At 47.3% G+C, this 16,296-nt stretch overlaps 1 protein-coding gene across 1 annotated transcript in view; it reads right to left on the reverse strand.

Annotated features, from left to right (window-relative positions):
- rtcb (RNA 2',3'-cyclic phosphate and 5'-OH ligase) overlaps positions 1 to 15,858 on the reverse strand; it is a 41,346-nt gene extending 25,488 nt beyond the window's left edge. Inside the window, exons 1-3 of the mRNA XM_072485386.1 lie at positions 15,688 to 15,858; positions 13,361 to 13,439; positions 9,012 to 9,079 (exon numbers count right to left, since the gene is read on the reverse strand). Of these exons, the coding sequence (XP_072341487.1) occupies positions 9,012 to 9,079; positions 13,361 to 13,439; positions 15,688 to 15,780 (240 nt within the window). The 5' untranslated portion in view covers positions 15,781 to 15,858. The remainder of the gene's footprint in view (positions 1 to 9,011; positions 9,080 to 13,360; positions 13,440 to 15,687) is intronic.
- Positions 15,859 to 16,296: the final 438 nt, after the last annotated feature.

The raw sequence follows: 16,296 nt of genomic DNA on the forward strand, positions 1-16,296 counted from the left end.
CTGCTTCCGAAAACAAAAAGTGGGAATCAATATCTTTTGACTATAATGGATGTGTCTACTAGGTTTCCAGAGGCCATTTCAGTACATAATATTACAGCGAAAAGGATTGTGGAGGAGTTACTTAAATTTTTTACTAGATATGGACTACCCACAGAAATTCAATCAGATCAAGGATCAAATTTTACTTCAAAGTAATTCAAAGAAGTTATGGATAGCTTAGGGATAAAACAATTTAGATCAACTGCGTACCATCCAGAATCGCAGGGAGCGTTAGAAAGGTGGCATCAGACATTAAAGACAATGTTCAGGGCTTATTGTCAAGATTATCCAGAGGATTGGGATAAAGGAATTCCATTCATACAGTTTGCAATTAGGGATGCACCTAATGAGTCAACCAAATTTAGTCCTTTTGAACTAATTTTTGGTCATGAGGTAAGAGGACCACTTAAATTGATTCAAGAAAAATTGGTGGGTGAGAAATCGGAAGTTACATTATTGGATTACGTGTCAAATTTTAGGGAATGATTAAATAAAGCAGGTGAATTGGCGAGACAACATTTGAAAGTTGCACAAAATGTGATGAAACTGGTAGCGGACAAGAAATCCAAAGTTCGTAGTTTTGCCAGTGGAGATAAAGTTTTAGTGTTGTTACCAGTGGTAGGTAAACCTTTAAAAGCTAGGTTTTGTGCACCGTATCAGATTGAAAGGAAATTGAGTGAGGTGAATTATGTGGTAAAAACACCAGATACAAGGAAGACTCACCGAGTGTGCCATGTGAATATGCTTAAAAGGTACTTTGAAAGGAAAGGAGAGAAAAAGGAGGAGGTTTTAATAATTCTAACTCAAAGTGGCGAACCAAATCCAGATGACTGTGCATTTGACATACCTCAAATTAAATTGGAAAATGAGGATGAACTTATTTGGGATAAATTGTTGAGCTACCTTCCAGAGGAAAAACAAACTGACCTGAAAGAGTTATTAATATCACATGGGCAAGTTTGTAGAGATAAATTGGGAAGTACTAAAATGGCAGTACATGATGTAGATGTGGGAAATGCTGTTCCTATCAAACAACATCCATATAGACTTAATCCTTTAAAACTGGCATAGGTTAACAGAGAGATTGAGAGAAACCAAAGGGGCTGGTTTAGCACACTGGGCTAAATCGCTGGCTTTTAAAGCAGACCAAGGCAGGCCAGCAGCATGGTTCAATTCCCGTACCAGCCTCCCCGAACAGGCGCCGGAATGTGGCGACTAGGGGCTTTTCACAGTAACTTCATTGAAGTCTACTCGTGACAAGAAGCGATTTTTATTTCATTTCATTTTCATGCTTAAATATGGCATAATTGAAGTGGGTTGCAGCCAATGGAGCTCACCCATAGTGATGGTACCTAAACCAGACGGTACCCAACAGTTGTGTGTGGACTATAGAAAGGTGAATGCAGTTACAAGAACGGACTCTTATCCTATCCCACGTTTGGAGGATTGCATTGAGAAAGTGGGACAATCCGCTTTTATTTCTAAATTGGATTTACTTAAAGGTTACTGGCAGGTACCTTTATCCGAAAGGGCGAAGGAGATTTCAGCTTTTGTGACTCCAGATGGTATATACCAATTCAAAGTTATGCCATTTGCCATGAAAAACGCCCCAGCCACATTTCAACGGTTAACTAATAGTCATTTCAGGATTACCCCATTGTGCGGTATATATCGACGATCTGGTAGTTTTCAGCCAGACATGGAAAGAACATTTAAAACATCTTCTGGAGTTATTCGATCGATTTCAGGAGGCGGGTTTGGTGGTAAACCTAGCCCAAAGTGAATTTGGAAAAGCCCAAGTCACTTTCCTTAGCCATGCAATCGGACAGGATCAATTGGTCCCACAGGATGTGAAAGCAAAAGTTATTGGGGAGTTTCCGATACCCTCGACACAACGGGAAATAATGCGATTTCTTGGTATGAGTGGATTTCACCAGACATTTGTACCAAATTTTAGCAGTGTGGTCGCTCCACTGACGGACTTGCTCAAGAAGCTTAACGAATTCCAGTGGACAGCGGAGTGTCAACAGGCATTTGACGGCCTGAAGGCTGTGTTAACCACTGCTCCTGTGTTAGTCATGCCAAATTATACCAAACGACGAAGGGCTAGAGCGGCCTGTTGGTTATTTTTCAAAGAAATTGAATTCTCACCAGAAAAGGTATTCCGACGATTGAGAGGGAGACTTTGAGTTTGGTGCTGGCTTTGCAACATTCTCACATTCGGCTTTGCAACATTTTCACATTCCATGTGACCAGCAATCCGTCTGACACCATTATATATACTGATCATAATCCGTTGACGTTTTTGAAGTGATTCCGGAATAACAATGCGAGGCTGTTTCGCTGGAGTTTATTGTTACAGCCATTTCATTTAAAAATAGTACATGTGGCAGGACAGGAAAACGTGACAGTCGATGCTTTGTCACGAATGTGATGAACGGAAGGATTTCGGTTTGAGGAAGAAGAACGGGGGGAAAAAAATGGACTATATTATTATACCTGTTGGCGTGTGTTGTTTTTTTTGAACCGGTAAAGTGTTTTTACTGTGTGCATTTCTTAATTGATGGTGCAAACATGAAAAATGAAACCATCTTGAAGTTGATGGTTTATTTCTTTTTTCTTGGGGGGAAGGTGTCATGTGAGAGTACCTTTACGAAATGGATGTTTAAGCAATGTACCTTTAAGAAATGGAGCTGATCATATTGCTGAAGTGATATCGGAGGGTGGGGGGGAGCTGAGCTCACTTCTGCTTTTGGTTTCAGTTTGAGGAGGCAGCTGGGAGTGTCTGTGTGTGTTTTGCTGAGAGCTGGTCTGTTGATGTCTACAAATCCGAAGACTATAAATATATTGAATGTAACCTCGTGTCTGTTTTTGAAGGTTTGAAGTCTTTTGGATGTTTAAAGGAACAGTTTGAAGGATTATTTAGTATTGTAGTCTTTTGGGGTTATCTTTGAAGTAATGGGTGTTAAGATATTCAATGTTTGTTTTTAAAAGGTTAACTTGAGTTCATAGAATAAACATGGTTTTGTTTTAAAAACCATTTGTCCATAATTGCTGTACCACACCTGGAGAGTACGCCGTGTGCTTCCCACACCACAATCTATTAAAGGTTGTGGTCGGTTGAACTCCATGAAACACTTTGGGGTTCTGTGAACCCGGACCCATAACAATTTGGATGGAGCAGATTTTGTCAGGTGTGTACAGGAAGGATTCCTGACTCAATATGTGGACAGGCCTTCTAGGGGAAAGGCCATATTGGACTTGGTGCTCGGCTGTCCGGTGGGAGAGCATTTTGGTGACAGTGACCACAACTCATTGACCTTTACCATAGTCATGGAGAGGGATAGGAACACACAGGATGGGAAGGTATTTAATTGGGGGAGGGGAAATTATACTCTGCTATTAGGTAAGAACGGAGGAGTATAAAGTGGGAACAATTGTTCTTGGGAAATGCACAACAGTAATGTGGGGGTTGTCAAAGGAGCACTTGCTGCGAGTGCTGAATTGTTTTGTCCCACAGAGACGAGGAAGGAATGGTAAGGTGAAGGAGCCTTGGATGACAAGAGAAGTGGAGCTTCTAGTCAAGAGGAAGAAGGAAGCTTACGTAAGGTTGAGGAAGCACGGAACTGACTCGGTTCTCGAGGGTTACAAGGCAGCCAGGAAGGAACTTAAAAATGGACTGAGGAGAGCTAGAAGGGGGCATGAAAAAGCCCTGGTGGGAAGGATTAGGAGAAACCCCAAGGCATTCTCCAAACAAACAAAGAACAAAGAAAAGTACAGCACAGGAACAGGCCCTTCGGCCCTCTAAGCCCGTGCCGACCATGCTGCCCGACTAAACTACAATCTTCTACTCTTCCTGGGTCCGTATCCCTCTATTCCCATCCTATTCATGTATTTGTCAAGATGCCCCTTAAATGTCACTATCGTCCCTGCTTCCACCACCTCCTCCGGTAGCGAGTTCCAGGCACGCACTACCCTCTGCGTAAAAAACTTGCCTCGTACATCTACTCTAAACCTTGCCCCTCTCACCTTGAACCTATGCCCCCTAGTAATTGACCCCTCTACCCTGGGGAAAAGCCTCTGGCTATTCACTGTCTATGCCCCTCATAATTTTGTAGATCTCTATCAGGTCACCCCTCAACCTCTGTCGTTCCAGTGAGAACAAACTGTGTTTATTCAACCGCTCCTCATAGCTAATGCCCTCCATACCAGGCAACATTCTGGCAAATCTCTTCTGCACCCTCTCTAAAGCCTCCACATCCTTCTGGTAGTGTGTCGACCAGAATTGAACACCATACTCCATGTGTGGCCTAACGAAGGTTCGATACAGCTGCAACATGACTTGCCAATTCTTATACTCAATGCCCCGGCCAATGAAGGCAAGCATGCCGTATGCCTTCTTGACTACCTTCTCCACCTGTGTTGCCCCTTTCAGTGACCTGTGGACCTGTACACCTAGATTTCTCTGACTGTCAATTCTCTTGAGGGTTGTACCATTCACTGTATATTCCCTATCTGCATTAGACCTTCCAAAATGCATTACCTCACATTGGTCCGGATTAAACTCCATCTGCCATCTCTCCGCCCAAGCCTCCAAACAGTCTAAATCCTGCTGTATCCTCCGACAGTCCTCATCGCTATCTGCAATTCCACCAACCTTTGTGTCGTCTGCAAACTTACTAATCAGACCAGTTACATTTTCCTCCAAATCATTTATATATACTACGAACAGCAAAGGTCCCAGCACTGATCCCTGCAGAACACCACTGGTCACAGCCCTCCAATTAGAAAAGTATCCTTCCATTGCTACTCTCTGCCTCCTAGGACCTAGCCAGTTCTGTATCCACCTTGCCAGCTCACCCCTGAACCCGTGTGACTTCACCTTTTGTACTAGTCTACCATGACGGACTTTGTCAAAGGCCTTACTATAGTCCAGATAGACAACATCCACTGCCCTACCTGCATCAAACATCTTTGTGACCTCTTCGAAAAACTCTATCAAGTTAGTGAGACACAACCTCCCCTTCACAAAACCATGCTGCCTCTCACTAATACGCCCATTTGCTTCCAAATGGGAGTAGATCCTGTCTCGAAGAATTCTCTCCAGTAATTTCCCAACCACTGACGCAAGGCTCACCGGCCTGTAGTTCCCTGGATTATCCTTGCTACCCTTCTTAAACAGAGGAACAACATTGGCTATTCTCCAGCCCTCCGGGACATCACCTGAAGACAGTGAGGATCCAAAGATTTCTGTCAAGGCCTCAGCAATTTCCTCTCCAGCCTCCTTCAGTATTCTGGGGTAGATCCCATCAGGCCCTGGGGACATATCTACCTTAATATTTTTTTGGTTGGTCGAAAGAAGACAGCAAGTGGTAGTGGATGGAACATATTCCGCCTGGAGGTTGGTGACCAGTGGTGTCCTGCAGGGATCTGTTCTGGGTCCTCTGCTCTTTGTGGTTTTTATAAATGACTTGGGCAGCACGGTAGCATGGTGGTTAGCACAATTACTTCACAGCTCCAGGGTCCCAGGTTCGATTCCGGCTTGGGTCACTGTCTGTGCGGAGTCTGCACATCCTCCCCGTGTGTGCGTGGGTTTCCTCCGGGTGCTCCGGTTTCCTCCCACAGTCCAAAGATGTGCAGGTTAGGTGGATTGGCCATGATAAATTGCCCTTAGTGCCCAAAATTGCCCTTCGTGTTGGGTGGGGTTACTGGGTTATGGGGATAGGGTGGAGGTGTTGACCTTGGGCGGGGTGCTCTTTCCAAGAGCCGGTGCAGACTCGATGGGCCGAATGGCCTCCTTCTGCACTGTAAATTCTATGATCTATGATCTATGACTTGGATGAGGAAGTGGAAGGGTGGGTTAGTAAGTTTGCCGATGACACAAAGGTTGGTGGAGTTGTAAATAGTGTTGAGGGTTGTTGCAGGTTACAGCAGGACATTGACAGGATGCAGAGCTGGGCTGAGAAGTGGCAGATGGAATTTAACCTTGATGAATGTGAAGTGATTCATTTTGGAAGGCGAAATTTGAATGCTGAATACAGGGTTAAAGGCAGGATTCTTGGAAGTGTGCAGGAACAGAGGGATCTTGGGGTCACATAGATAGATCCCTCAAAGTTGCCACCCAGGTTGATAGGGTTGTTAAGAAGGCATATGATGTGTTGGCTTTAATTAACAGGGGGATTGAGTTTAAGAGCTGCGTGGTTTTGCTGCAGCTTTATAAAACCCGAGTTAGACCACACTTGGAATATTGTGTCCAGTTCTGGTCGCCTCATTATAGGAAGGATGTGGATGCTTTGGACAGGGTGCAGAGGAGATTTACCAGGATGCTGCCTGGACTGGAGGGCATGTCTTATGAAGAAAGGTTGAGGGAGCTAGGGTTTTTCTCACTGGAGCGAAGAAGGCAGAGAGGTGACTTGATAGAGGTGTATAAGGTGATGAGAGGCATGGATAGAGTGGATAGCCAGAGACTTTTCCCCAGGGTGGAAATGGCTGTCACGAGGGGACATAATTTTAAGGTGATTGGAGGAAGGTATAGGGGAGATGTCAGAGGTAGGTTCTTTACACAGAGAGTGGTTGGTGTGTGGAATGCACTGCCAGCAGAGGTGGTGGAGTCAGAGTCATTCGGGACATTTAAGCAACTCTTAGACAGACACATGGACAGCAGTAAATTGAAGGGGTGTAGGTTAGGTTGATCTTAGATTAGGATAAATGGTCGGCACAACATCGTGGACCAAAGGGCCTGTACTGTGCTGTACTGTTCTGAGACACAAGTAGAAGCAAAATGAGGGACCAGAGAAAGCAAATTGTGGACCTGTCTCCCCTTCCAGCAAATGTGCAGAGATTGCAATGCCAAGATAGGGCTCAGTCCTACCAGGTGATGGTTTTTTTTGGGTCAGTCTTCACAGTGGAAGACACAAATAACATGCCAGTGACTGATGGAAATAAAGATATGATAGGTGAGGACCTTGAGATGATTGTAATCACTAAGGAGGCAGTATTGGGCAAGCTAATGGGGCTAAAGGTAGACAAGTCCCCTGGCCCTGATGGGATGCATCCCAGAGTGTTAAAAGAGATGGCTAGGGAAATTGTAAACGCACTAGTGATAATTTATCAAAATTCACTAGACTCTGGGGTGGTCCCAGAGGATTGGAAAGTAGCAAACGTGACACCACCACTGTTTAAAAAAGGAGGTCGGCAGAAAGCGGGCAATTATAGGCTGGTAAGGTTAACTTCAGTTGTAGGGAAAATGCTGGAATCTATCATTAAGGAGGAAATAGCGGGGCACCTGGAGGGAAATTGTCCCATTGGGCAGGCGCAGCATGGGTTCATAAAGGGTAGGTCGTGACTGACTAATTTGGTAGAATTTTCTGAGGACGTTACCAGTGCAGTAGATAACGGGGAGCCAATGGATGTGGTATATCTGGATTTCCAGAAAGCTTTTGACAAGGTGCCACACAAATGGTTGCTGCATAAACTAAAGATGCATGGCATTGAGGGTAAAATGGAAGCATGGGTAGAGGATTGGTTAACTAACAGAAAGCAGAGAGTGGGGATAAATGGGTGTTTCTCTGGTTGGCAACCTGTAACTAGTGGGGTCCCTAAGATGAGTGGTAAAGCAAAAAGTGCAGAGGATACCGGAAGTCTGCAGAAGGATTTGGATAGGTTAGGTGAATGGGCTAGGGTCTGGCAGATGGAATTCAATGTTGCCAAGTGTGAGGCTATCCATTTTGGGAGGAATAACAGCAGAATGGATTATTATTTAAACGGTAAGATGTTAAAACATGCTGCTGTGCAGAGGGACCTGGGTGTGCTGGTGCACGAGTCGCAAAAAGTTGGTGTGCAGGTGCAACAGGTGATTAAGAAGGCTAATCGAGTTCTGTCTTTCATTGCTAGAGGGATGGAGTTCAAGACTAGGGAGGTTATGCTGCAATTGTATAAGGTGTTGGTGAGGCCACATCTGGAGTATTGTGTTCAGTTTTGGTCTCCTTACCTGAGAAAGGACATATTGGCACTGGAGGGAGTGCAGAGGAGATTCACTAGGTTGATCCCAGAGTTGAGGGGATTAGATTATGACGAGAGGTTGAGTAGACTGGGACTGTACTCATTGGAGTTTAGAAGGATGCGGGGGGGATCTTATTGAAACATATAAAATTACGAAGGGAATAGATAGGATAGATGCGGGCAGGTTGTTTCCACTGGTCAGGGAAAGCAGAACTAGGGGGCATAGCCTCAAAATAAGGGGAAGTAGATTTAGGACCGAGTTTAGGAGGAACTTCTTCACCCAAAGGGTTGTGCATTTCTGGAATTCCTTGCCCAGTGAAGCAGTTGAGGCTCCTTCTTTAAACGTTAAGAAAAAGATAGATACCTTTCTAAAGAATAAAGGGATTCGGGGATATGGTGTACGGGCCGGAGAGTGGAGCTGAGTCCACAAAGATCAGCCATGATCTCGTTAAATGGCAGAGCAGGCTCGAGGGGCCAGATGGCCTACTCCTGCTCCTAGTTCTTATGTTCTTATGATGCTGACACAGATTTGACTATAATGATGCAAAAAAAGCTGTAGGTTTTTAGCATGGTTTTCCGGTTCAGATCAGGGTGTTTGTCAACAATCCTGGTTTTGGGAATGTCTTGTCGGTTAATAAATTTGTGGCAGTTATTTTTGGGGGCTGGGTGTCTTGTGTCAGTAAAGAAAAAAGGCACTCAGCTTTGCGACTCCCCCTTTTCCCTCTCTTTCTGCCTCATTGATTGTAGATATGGGTCATAAGTCGGGTGCTCTTTCGGAGTGTCAATGTTAACCAGTGCCACCGTGCCGCCCCTCAAGCTAAAATCCTCTTACAATTATATCAGACACTTCTCAATGGTTTACACTTCCAACATACTTCAGACTTTATGTAATAAACAATGTTGTTGGATTTTATTTTCCGATGCAATACCATATTGTTAATATATTTTAAACAAGCGATCACAAAACTCACATGAACAATCCCAGGCAATGCTGCCACATTTCCAATCTGCTTCATGGCTGGCGAGAAGCCACCCACACCTAGAACAAGACAAGGATTAACCTTTTGAGTTTCCCTGTAGTTGTGAGCAATAAGGTAAGAGTTGAGTGACAAAAGAAAGAACAGACCACATGCAGAGATGTACACAACACCATGCTCCAAACCATCCCTATCCGTCAGGACACACATTTTAACCAAACTTAAAATTGCTGTCACAAAACGTAAAGAGAACAGAAAAGATTGTCCAGCAGATAAATCATTAACATCTCGGTTCAAGATTGAACCATGTAATTTCTCTCACACATTTGGAGAACAATTCACAAGTGGGCTGATAATATTCAGCTGTGTATGACTGCAAAGATGATCAAGCAGGAAAATCTGGATATGATGGGGCAGTGGGACAGCATCTAGATGCCTTTAACAGCAACATAAATAAATGCAATGTGATGCATGACTGTATTTGTGGAGAAACTCCACATACAATATCTACACATCATTCAGAGAGGTGCACTGAGGCAGCTGAAGATAATGATCAGAGGTTATAATAATCTTTATTATTGTCACAAGTAGGCTTACATTAACACTGCAATGATGTTACTGTGAAAAGCCCCTAGTCACCACATTCCGGCGCCTGTTCGGGTACAGAGGGAGAATTCAGAATGTCCGATTCACCCAACAGCACATCTTTCAGGACTTGTAGGAGAAAATCGGAGCACCCGGAGGAAACCCACGCAGACACGGGGAGAACGTGCAGACTCCACACAGACAGTGACCCAAGCCAGGAATCGAACCTGGGACCCTGGCGCTGTGAAGCAACAGTGCTAACCATGTGCTACCTAAGTTGTTCAATTGAAGTATTGAACAACTTCAATAGATACGTTGTTGAAGTTATACCACCAGTATTTATTAAATAAGAACAGAAAATACTGGACAATTTCAACAGGTCTGACAGCATCTGTGGAGAGAAGAGGGCTAACGTTGAGTTTGGATGACTCTTTATCAAAGCTCAAAGTGTTTATGAGCTGTTACGAAGGTGAACCCAGTATAGGTTACAGTTAGGTCACAGAATGCAAGGCCAGCCCTGGCCCAGCTTGATCTATAATACGGTGCACAATTCTGGTCACCTCACTTATCAAGCATTAGAAAAACTAATGGGACTAAAGGCTGACAAGTTCCCTGGACCTGATGACCTGCACACTCGGGTGTTTAAGGAAGCGGCTGTAGAGCCAGTGAATGCATTGGTTGTAATCTTCCAAAATTCCCTAGTTCTGGAGAAGTCCCAGCGGATTGGAAAGCCGCAAATGTTACACCACGCTTCAAGAAAGGAGGGAGGCAAAGTAGGAAACGACAGGGACCAGAGAGTCTAAATCTGATATTGAGAAAATGCTACAATCCATTATTAAGAAAGTAGGAGCAGGACATTTAGAAAATCACAATACAATCAGACAATACAATCAGTCAAGGGAAATTATGTTTGACAAATTCATTAGACATCTTTGAGGATGGGACAAAGGGGAAACAATAGATGTATTTGGATTTGCAAAAGGCATTTGATAAGGTGCCACATAAAAGGTTACGGCACAAAGAGCTCATGGTGTTGGTGTGATATATTAGCATGGTTAGAAATTTGCATAACTAACAAGAATCAATATCAGGTTGGCAAACTGTAACTAGTGCCACAGAGATTAGTGCTGGATCTCAACTAATATACTATCTACATTAATGTGCATCATAGGGAAAGATGAGGAATAAAAAGTACCAAGAACCAATTACATTACAGTTGGAGTTACCCAAGAAAAGCTTTATTATCCAACTGAGCAATTTCAACCCTGGTCAACTTAATACAAGATACTAAACTACCAAAATCTGGATGGAGATTGCAAGAGTCTGATTCTAGGGTTTCTTTTTTAAAGCAATGGAAGTAGGGGCTGGGAAAGTTACTGGATACAAACCGTAACCATAACGTCAAAGAGAATGATGAGGGAGTTCACAGGAAGAACCCAAAATCTCCCATGACACTGATTATTTCTTACAGTTTCAGGTTTGTCACCTCCAGCGTTCCATTCTATATGATCAGTCTTTGTGGAAATAAAAACTTCCTTTCAGTCCTATGTTTGCACTTACACATTTCAACCATGCCCCCTTATTGTTCAGTTTGAAGTTTCTCAACTGATTATTTTATATCCCTCTAAAACTCACCTATCTGTCACCTGACACGGGATCAGCCTTATTGCTTTTCTCTCAAATACCTCTGGAGGCTAAATGTCACGATGATGGCTTAGTGTCTAGAAATCACAGTGTGACCGGATCACAGCAATGTAGTTTTTAACAAAACTCCCAATGACTTCTCATTTCTGTTTAATATTCTAATTCCTTTATTAAGTGCAGCCTCACAATGGTCAGGAGTCACAAGACACGTCTACAATTTAGAAAACTATGACCAACTACATTTTTAAAAGTCCATCTTGGCTAGAGTAGGGTACATCTCAGAAATGGCTCTTCCTGAAATTCCTTTCATTTGTTGCTACATCCAGTCCAAACAGATTTGACTCGCTGTCCATTTGCCATCACAACCAGCCTTGGAGAAGGTGGTGAGTCAGCTTCTTGAATACTGGGCCATTTCAGAGGGATTTGGATTTGTTAATTGTCACATGTACCGAGGTACAGTGAAAAGTATTTTTCTGCGAGCAGCTCAACAGATCATTAAGTACATGGGAAGAAACGGGCATAAAAGAAAATACATAATAGAGCAACACAAGGTACACAATGTAACTACATAAGCACCGGCATCGAGTGAAGCATACAGGGTGTAGTGTTAATGAGGTCAGTCGACAAGAGGGTCGTTTAGGAGTCTGGTGACAGCGGGGAAGAAGCTGTTTTTGAGTCTGTTCGTGCGTGTTCTCAGACTTTTGTATCTCCTGCCCAATGGAAGAAGTTGGAAGAGTGAGTAAGCCGGGTGGGAGGCGTCTTTGATTATGCTGCCCGCTTTCCCCAGGCAGCGGGAGGTGTAGATGGAATCAATGGATGGGAGGCAGGTTGTGTGATGAACTGGGCGGTGTTCAGGACTCTCTGAAGTTTCTTGCAGTCTTGGGCCGAGCAGTTGCCATACCAGGCTGTGATGCCGCCAGATAGGATGCTTTCTATGGTGCATCGGTAAAAGTTGGCAAGAGTTAATGTGGATATGCTGAATTTCCTTAGTTTCCTGAGGAAGTATAGGCGCTGTTGTGCTATCTTGGTGGTAGCGTCGGCGTGGGTGGACCAGGACAGATTTTGGGAAATGTGTACCCCTAGGAATTTGAAGCTGCTAACCATCTCCACCTCGGCCCCGTTGATGCTGACAGGGGTGTGTACAGTACTTTGCTTCCTGAAGTCAATGACCAGCTCTTTAGTTTTGCTGGCATTGAGGGACAGATTGTTGCCGCTGCACCACTCCACTAGGTTCTGTATCTCCCTCCTGTAGTCTGACTCGTCGTTATTCGAGATCCGGCCCACTATAGACTTATCGCCAGCAAACATCTGGATGGAGTTGGAACCAAGTTTTGCCACGCAGTTGTGCATACAGGGAGTATAGTAGGGGGCTAAGTACGCAGCCTTGCAGGGCCCCGGTATTGAGGACTATTGTGGAGGTGTTGTTGTTTCTTCTTACTGATTGTGGTCTGTGGGTCAGAAAGTTGAGGATCCATTTGCAGAGTGAGGAGCCAAGTCTGAGGTTTTGGAGCTTTGATATGAGCTTGGTTGGGATTATGGTGTTGATGGCAGAGCTGTAGTCAATAAATAGGAGTCTGATGTAGGTGTCCTTGTTGTCGAGATGCTCTAGGGATGTGCGTAGGGCCAGGGAGATGGTGTCTGTGGACCGGTTGCGGTGGTATGCGAATTGCAGTGGATCAAGGCGTTCTGGGAGTATGGAGATGATGTGCTTCATGACCAACGTCTCGAAGCGCTTCATTATGACTGAAGTAGTTTAAATGACGGGTAGTTTAAACACAGCCAGAATGCTGTGAATCTGGAGTTACATCTAGACCCGACCAGATAAGGATGGTAGGTATTCTTCCCCAAGGATATCAGTCAACCAGATGGAATTTTCTGACAATATTTGTTAGTCTAGTGGTCACCAATATTGACATCAGTCTTACATTCCAGCATTATATAATTAATTAAATTTAGTGCCCAGCTTCTGTGGTGGGATTTGTACTGAGTCTGATAGCATTGCTGGTGTGATAACATGCACACAACGCTCGTTTGCGGTTCATATTTTTAAAGCAAATAAATCTAGTTTGTGGACTCAAAACTGCACATCACAACACCTTGCAATTTGTTCTTACCTCCTCCACGACATGAATTTCGTAGCTCCTCGAACATCAATTTCTCCAGGGTATCATTGACATAAAACATCCCTTCCACCTACAATACAGAAGAATCAGATCAGTCTTTAAGAAGTTAGATCTGACAAAATTATTAAAGTATCGGGGGTGGCACAGTGGTTAGCACTATGGCCCCATAGGTTGAATCCCGGCCCTGGGTCACTGTCTGTGTGGAGTTTGCCATTCTCCCCATGTCTGCGTGGGTTTCACACCCACAACCCAAGATGTGCAGGGTAGGTGGATTGGCCACGCTAAATTGCCCTTTAATTGGAAAAAAAGAATTGGGTATTCTAAATTTATAAAAAGAGAAGAGAAAATAAATAAAGCATCAACTTTTTCAAAATTGCAATCTGCAATAACCTGTGATTATGATTTCTCAAATACAGGAGAGATAGGAATTCCTGCCAAGTCCAATTCTGGGATTCCACCTTGAAACAGGATCAGTTCCAACAGCGAATGAGACTTGTACATAGGACCAGACTGACACAAATGAATGCCAAACAGCTACATCTCAGGTGAAGATGCCACTTTTGCTTATTTATAGCACTCTGGCCTCAAACTGAACAGGCTGTAAGCTCCAGCAACAGTGAAGTGATCTTCAGCATCGTGCCTGCCAGGTTGATGCAGCTTGCAGACAGTGCGATGTTTGTAAAAGTGCATCCATTAAGGTGAGACATCGAACCATAACTGCAAAAGATCCAATGACATTATTCAAAGCATAGAACAGTAATTGTGAGGGTGTGGAGGGGGGGTGGGAGATGGGGGAGTGAGAGTGTGGGGGGGGGAAGATGGGAGAGTGGGGGGGGGGGGGGGAGGAGGAGATGGTGAAAGTGGGGGGGGGGGGGGAGATGGTGGGAGTGGGGGGGGGGGTGGGAGTGGGGGGAGATAGTGGGGGGAGATTGTGGGAGGGAGATGGTGGGAGTGGGGAGGGAGATGGTGGGAGTGGGGAGATGGTGGGAGTGGGGAGATGGTGGGAGTGGGGAGATGGTGGGGGGGTGGGGAGAAGAGATGGTGGGGGGGGGAAGAGATGGTGGGGGGGGGAAGAGATGGTGGGGGGGGGAAGAGATGGTGGGGGGGGGAAGAGATGGTGGGGGGGGGAAGAGATGGTGGGGGGGGGAAGAGATGGTGGGGGGGGGAAGAGATGGTGGGGGGGGGAAGAGATGGTGGGGGGGGGAAGAGATGGTGGGGGGGGGAAGAGATGGTGGGGGGGGGGAGATGGTGGGGGGGGGGAGATGGTGGGGGGGGGGAGATGGTGGGGGGGGGGAGATGGTGGGGGGGGGGAGATGGTGGGGGGGGGGGAGATGGTGGGGGGGGGGGAGATGGTGGGGGGGGGGGGGGGAGATGGTGGGGGGGGAGATTGTGGGGGGGGGAGATTGTGGGGGGGGGGAGATGGTGGGGGGGGAGATGGTGGGGGGGGGAGATGGTGGGGGGGGGAGATGGTGGGGGGGGGAGATGGTGGGGGGGGGGAGATGGTGGGGGGGGGGAGATGGTGGGGGGGGGGGAGATGGTGGGGGGGGAGATGGTGGGGGGGGGGGAGATGGTGGGGGGGGGGAGATGGTGGGGGGGGGGAGATGGTGGGGGGGGGGAGATGGTGGGGGGGGGAGATGGTGGGGGGAGGGAGATGGTGGGGGGGGGAGATGGTGGGAGGGGGAGATGGTGGGGGGGGAGATGGTGGGGGGGGGAGATGGTGGGGGGGGGAGAGATGGTGGGGGGGGGAGATGGTGGGGGGGGGAGATGGTGGGGGGGGAGATGGTGGGGGGGGGAGATGGTGGGGGGGGGAGATGGTGGGGGGGGAGATGGTGGGGGGGGGAGATGGTGGGGGGGGGAGATGGTGGGGGGGGAGATGGTGGGGGGGGAGATGGTGGGGGGGGAGATGGTGGGGGGGGAGATGGTGGGGGGGGAGATGGTGGGGGGGAGATGGTGGGGGGGAGATGGTGGGGGGGGAGATGGTGGGGGGGGGAGATGGTGGGGGGGGAGATGGTGGGGGGGGGAGATGGTGGGGGGGGAGATGGTGGGGGGGGGAGATGGTGGGGGGGGAGATGGTGGGGGGGAGATGGTGGGGGGGGAGATGGTGGGGGGGGGAGATGGTGGGGGGGGGAGATGGTGGGGGGGGGGGAGATGGTGGGGGGGGGGGGAGATGGTGGGGGGGGGTTTCGGGGGGGGATGGGGGGGGGGTTTCGGGGGGGGATGGGGGGGGGAGGGTTTCGGGGGGGGATGGGGGGGGGAGGGTTTCGGGGGGGGATGGGGGGGGGAGGGTTTCGGGGGGGGGTGCCCCCGCTGTGCCCCACCTGCATGTTGGGGACGAAGCCGGTTTTAATTCTCCAGCAGTTGTTGCGGATTTTCTCCAGGAATCCCAGCTCCTCATTGTAGCTGCGGCTCATGGCGGCCCGCGACTGCACTGCGCCTGCGCGCGGCCGCGTCCCACACTGCACCGCGCGGGGGCTCGTCCCGCACTGCACCGCGCGGGGGCTCGTCCCGCACTGCACCGCGCGGGGGCTCGTCCCACACTGCACCGCGCGGGGGCTCGTCCCACACTGCACCGCGCGAGGCCGCGTCCCACACTGCACCGCGCGGGGCCGACCCAGGCGCAGATCCTGACCCTCTGATTGCAAACAAAAGATAAAATTCTCTTCCGGGTCACATTTCCCAACACTGATTTTTAAATAAATTTATTTGAGCAGTGGCCGGTTTCCTTCAACCGGTCTGCACCAGCCCCCCCACTCTTCTAATAGAAATAATCTATTGTCACAAGTAGGCTTACATTACACTGCAATGAAGTTACTGTGAAAAGCCCCTAGTCGCCACACTCCGGCGCCTGTTCGGGTACACAGAGGGGGAATTCAGAATGCCCAATCCTAACCACGTCTTTGGACTGTGGGAGGAAACCGGAGCCCCCG

This window comes from Scyliorhinus torazame, chromosome 19 (assembly GCF_047496885.1).
Source record: "Scyliorhinus torazame isolate Kashiwa2021f chromosome 19, sScyTor2.1, whole genome shotgun sequence".
Classification (NCBI taxonomy): domain Eukaryota; kingdom Metazoa; phylum Chordata; class Chondrichthyes; order Carcharhiniformes; family Scyliorhinidae; genus Scyliorhinus; species Scyliorhinus torazame.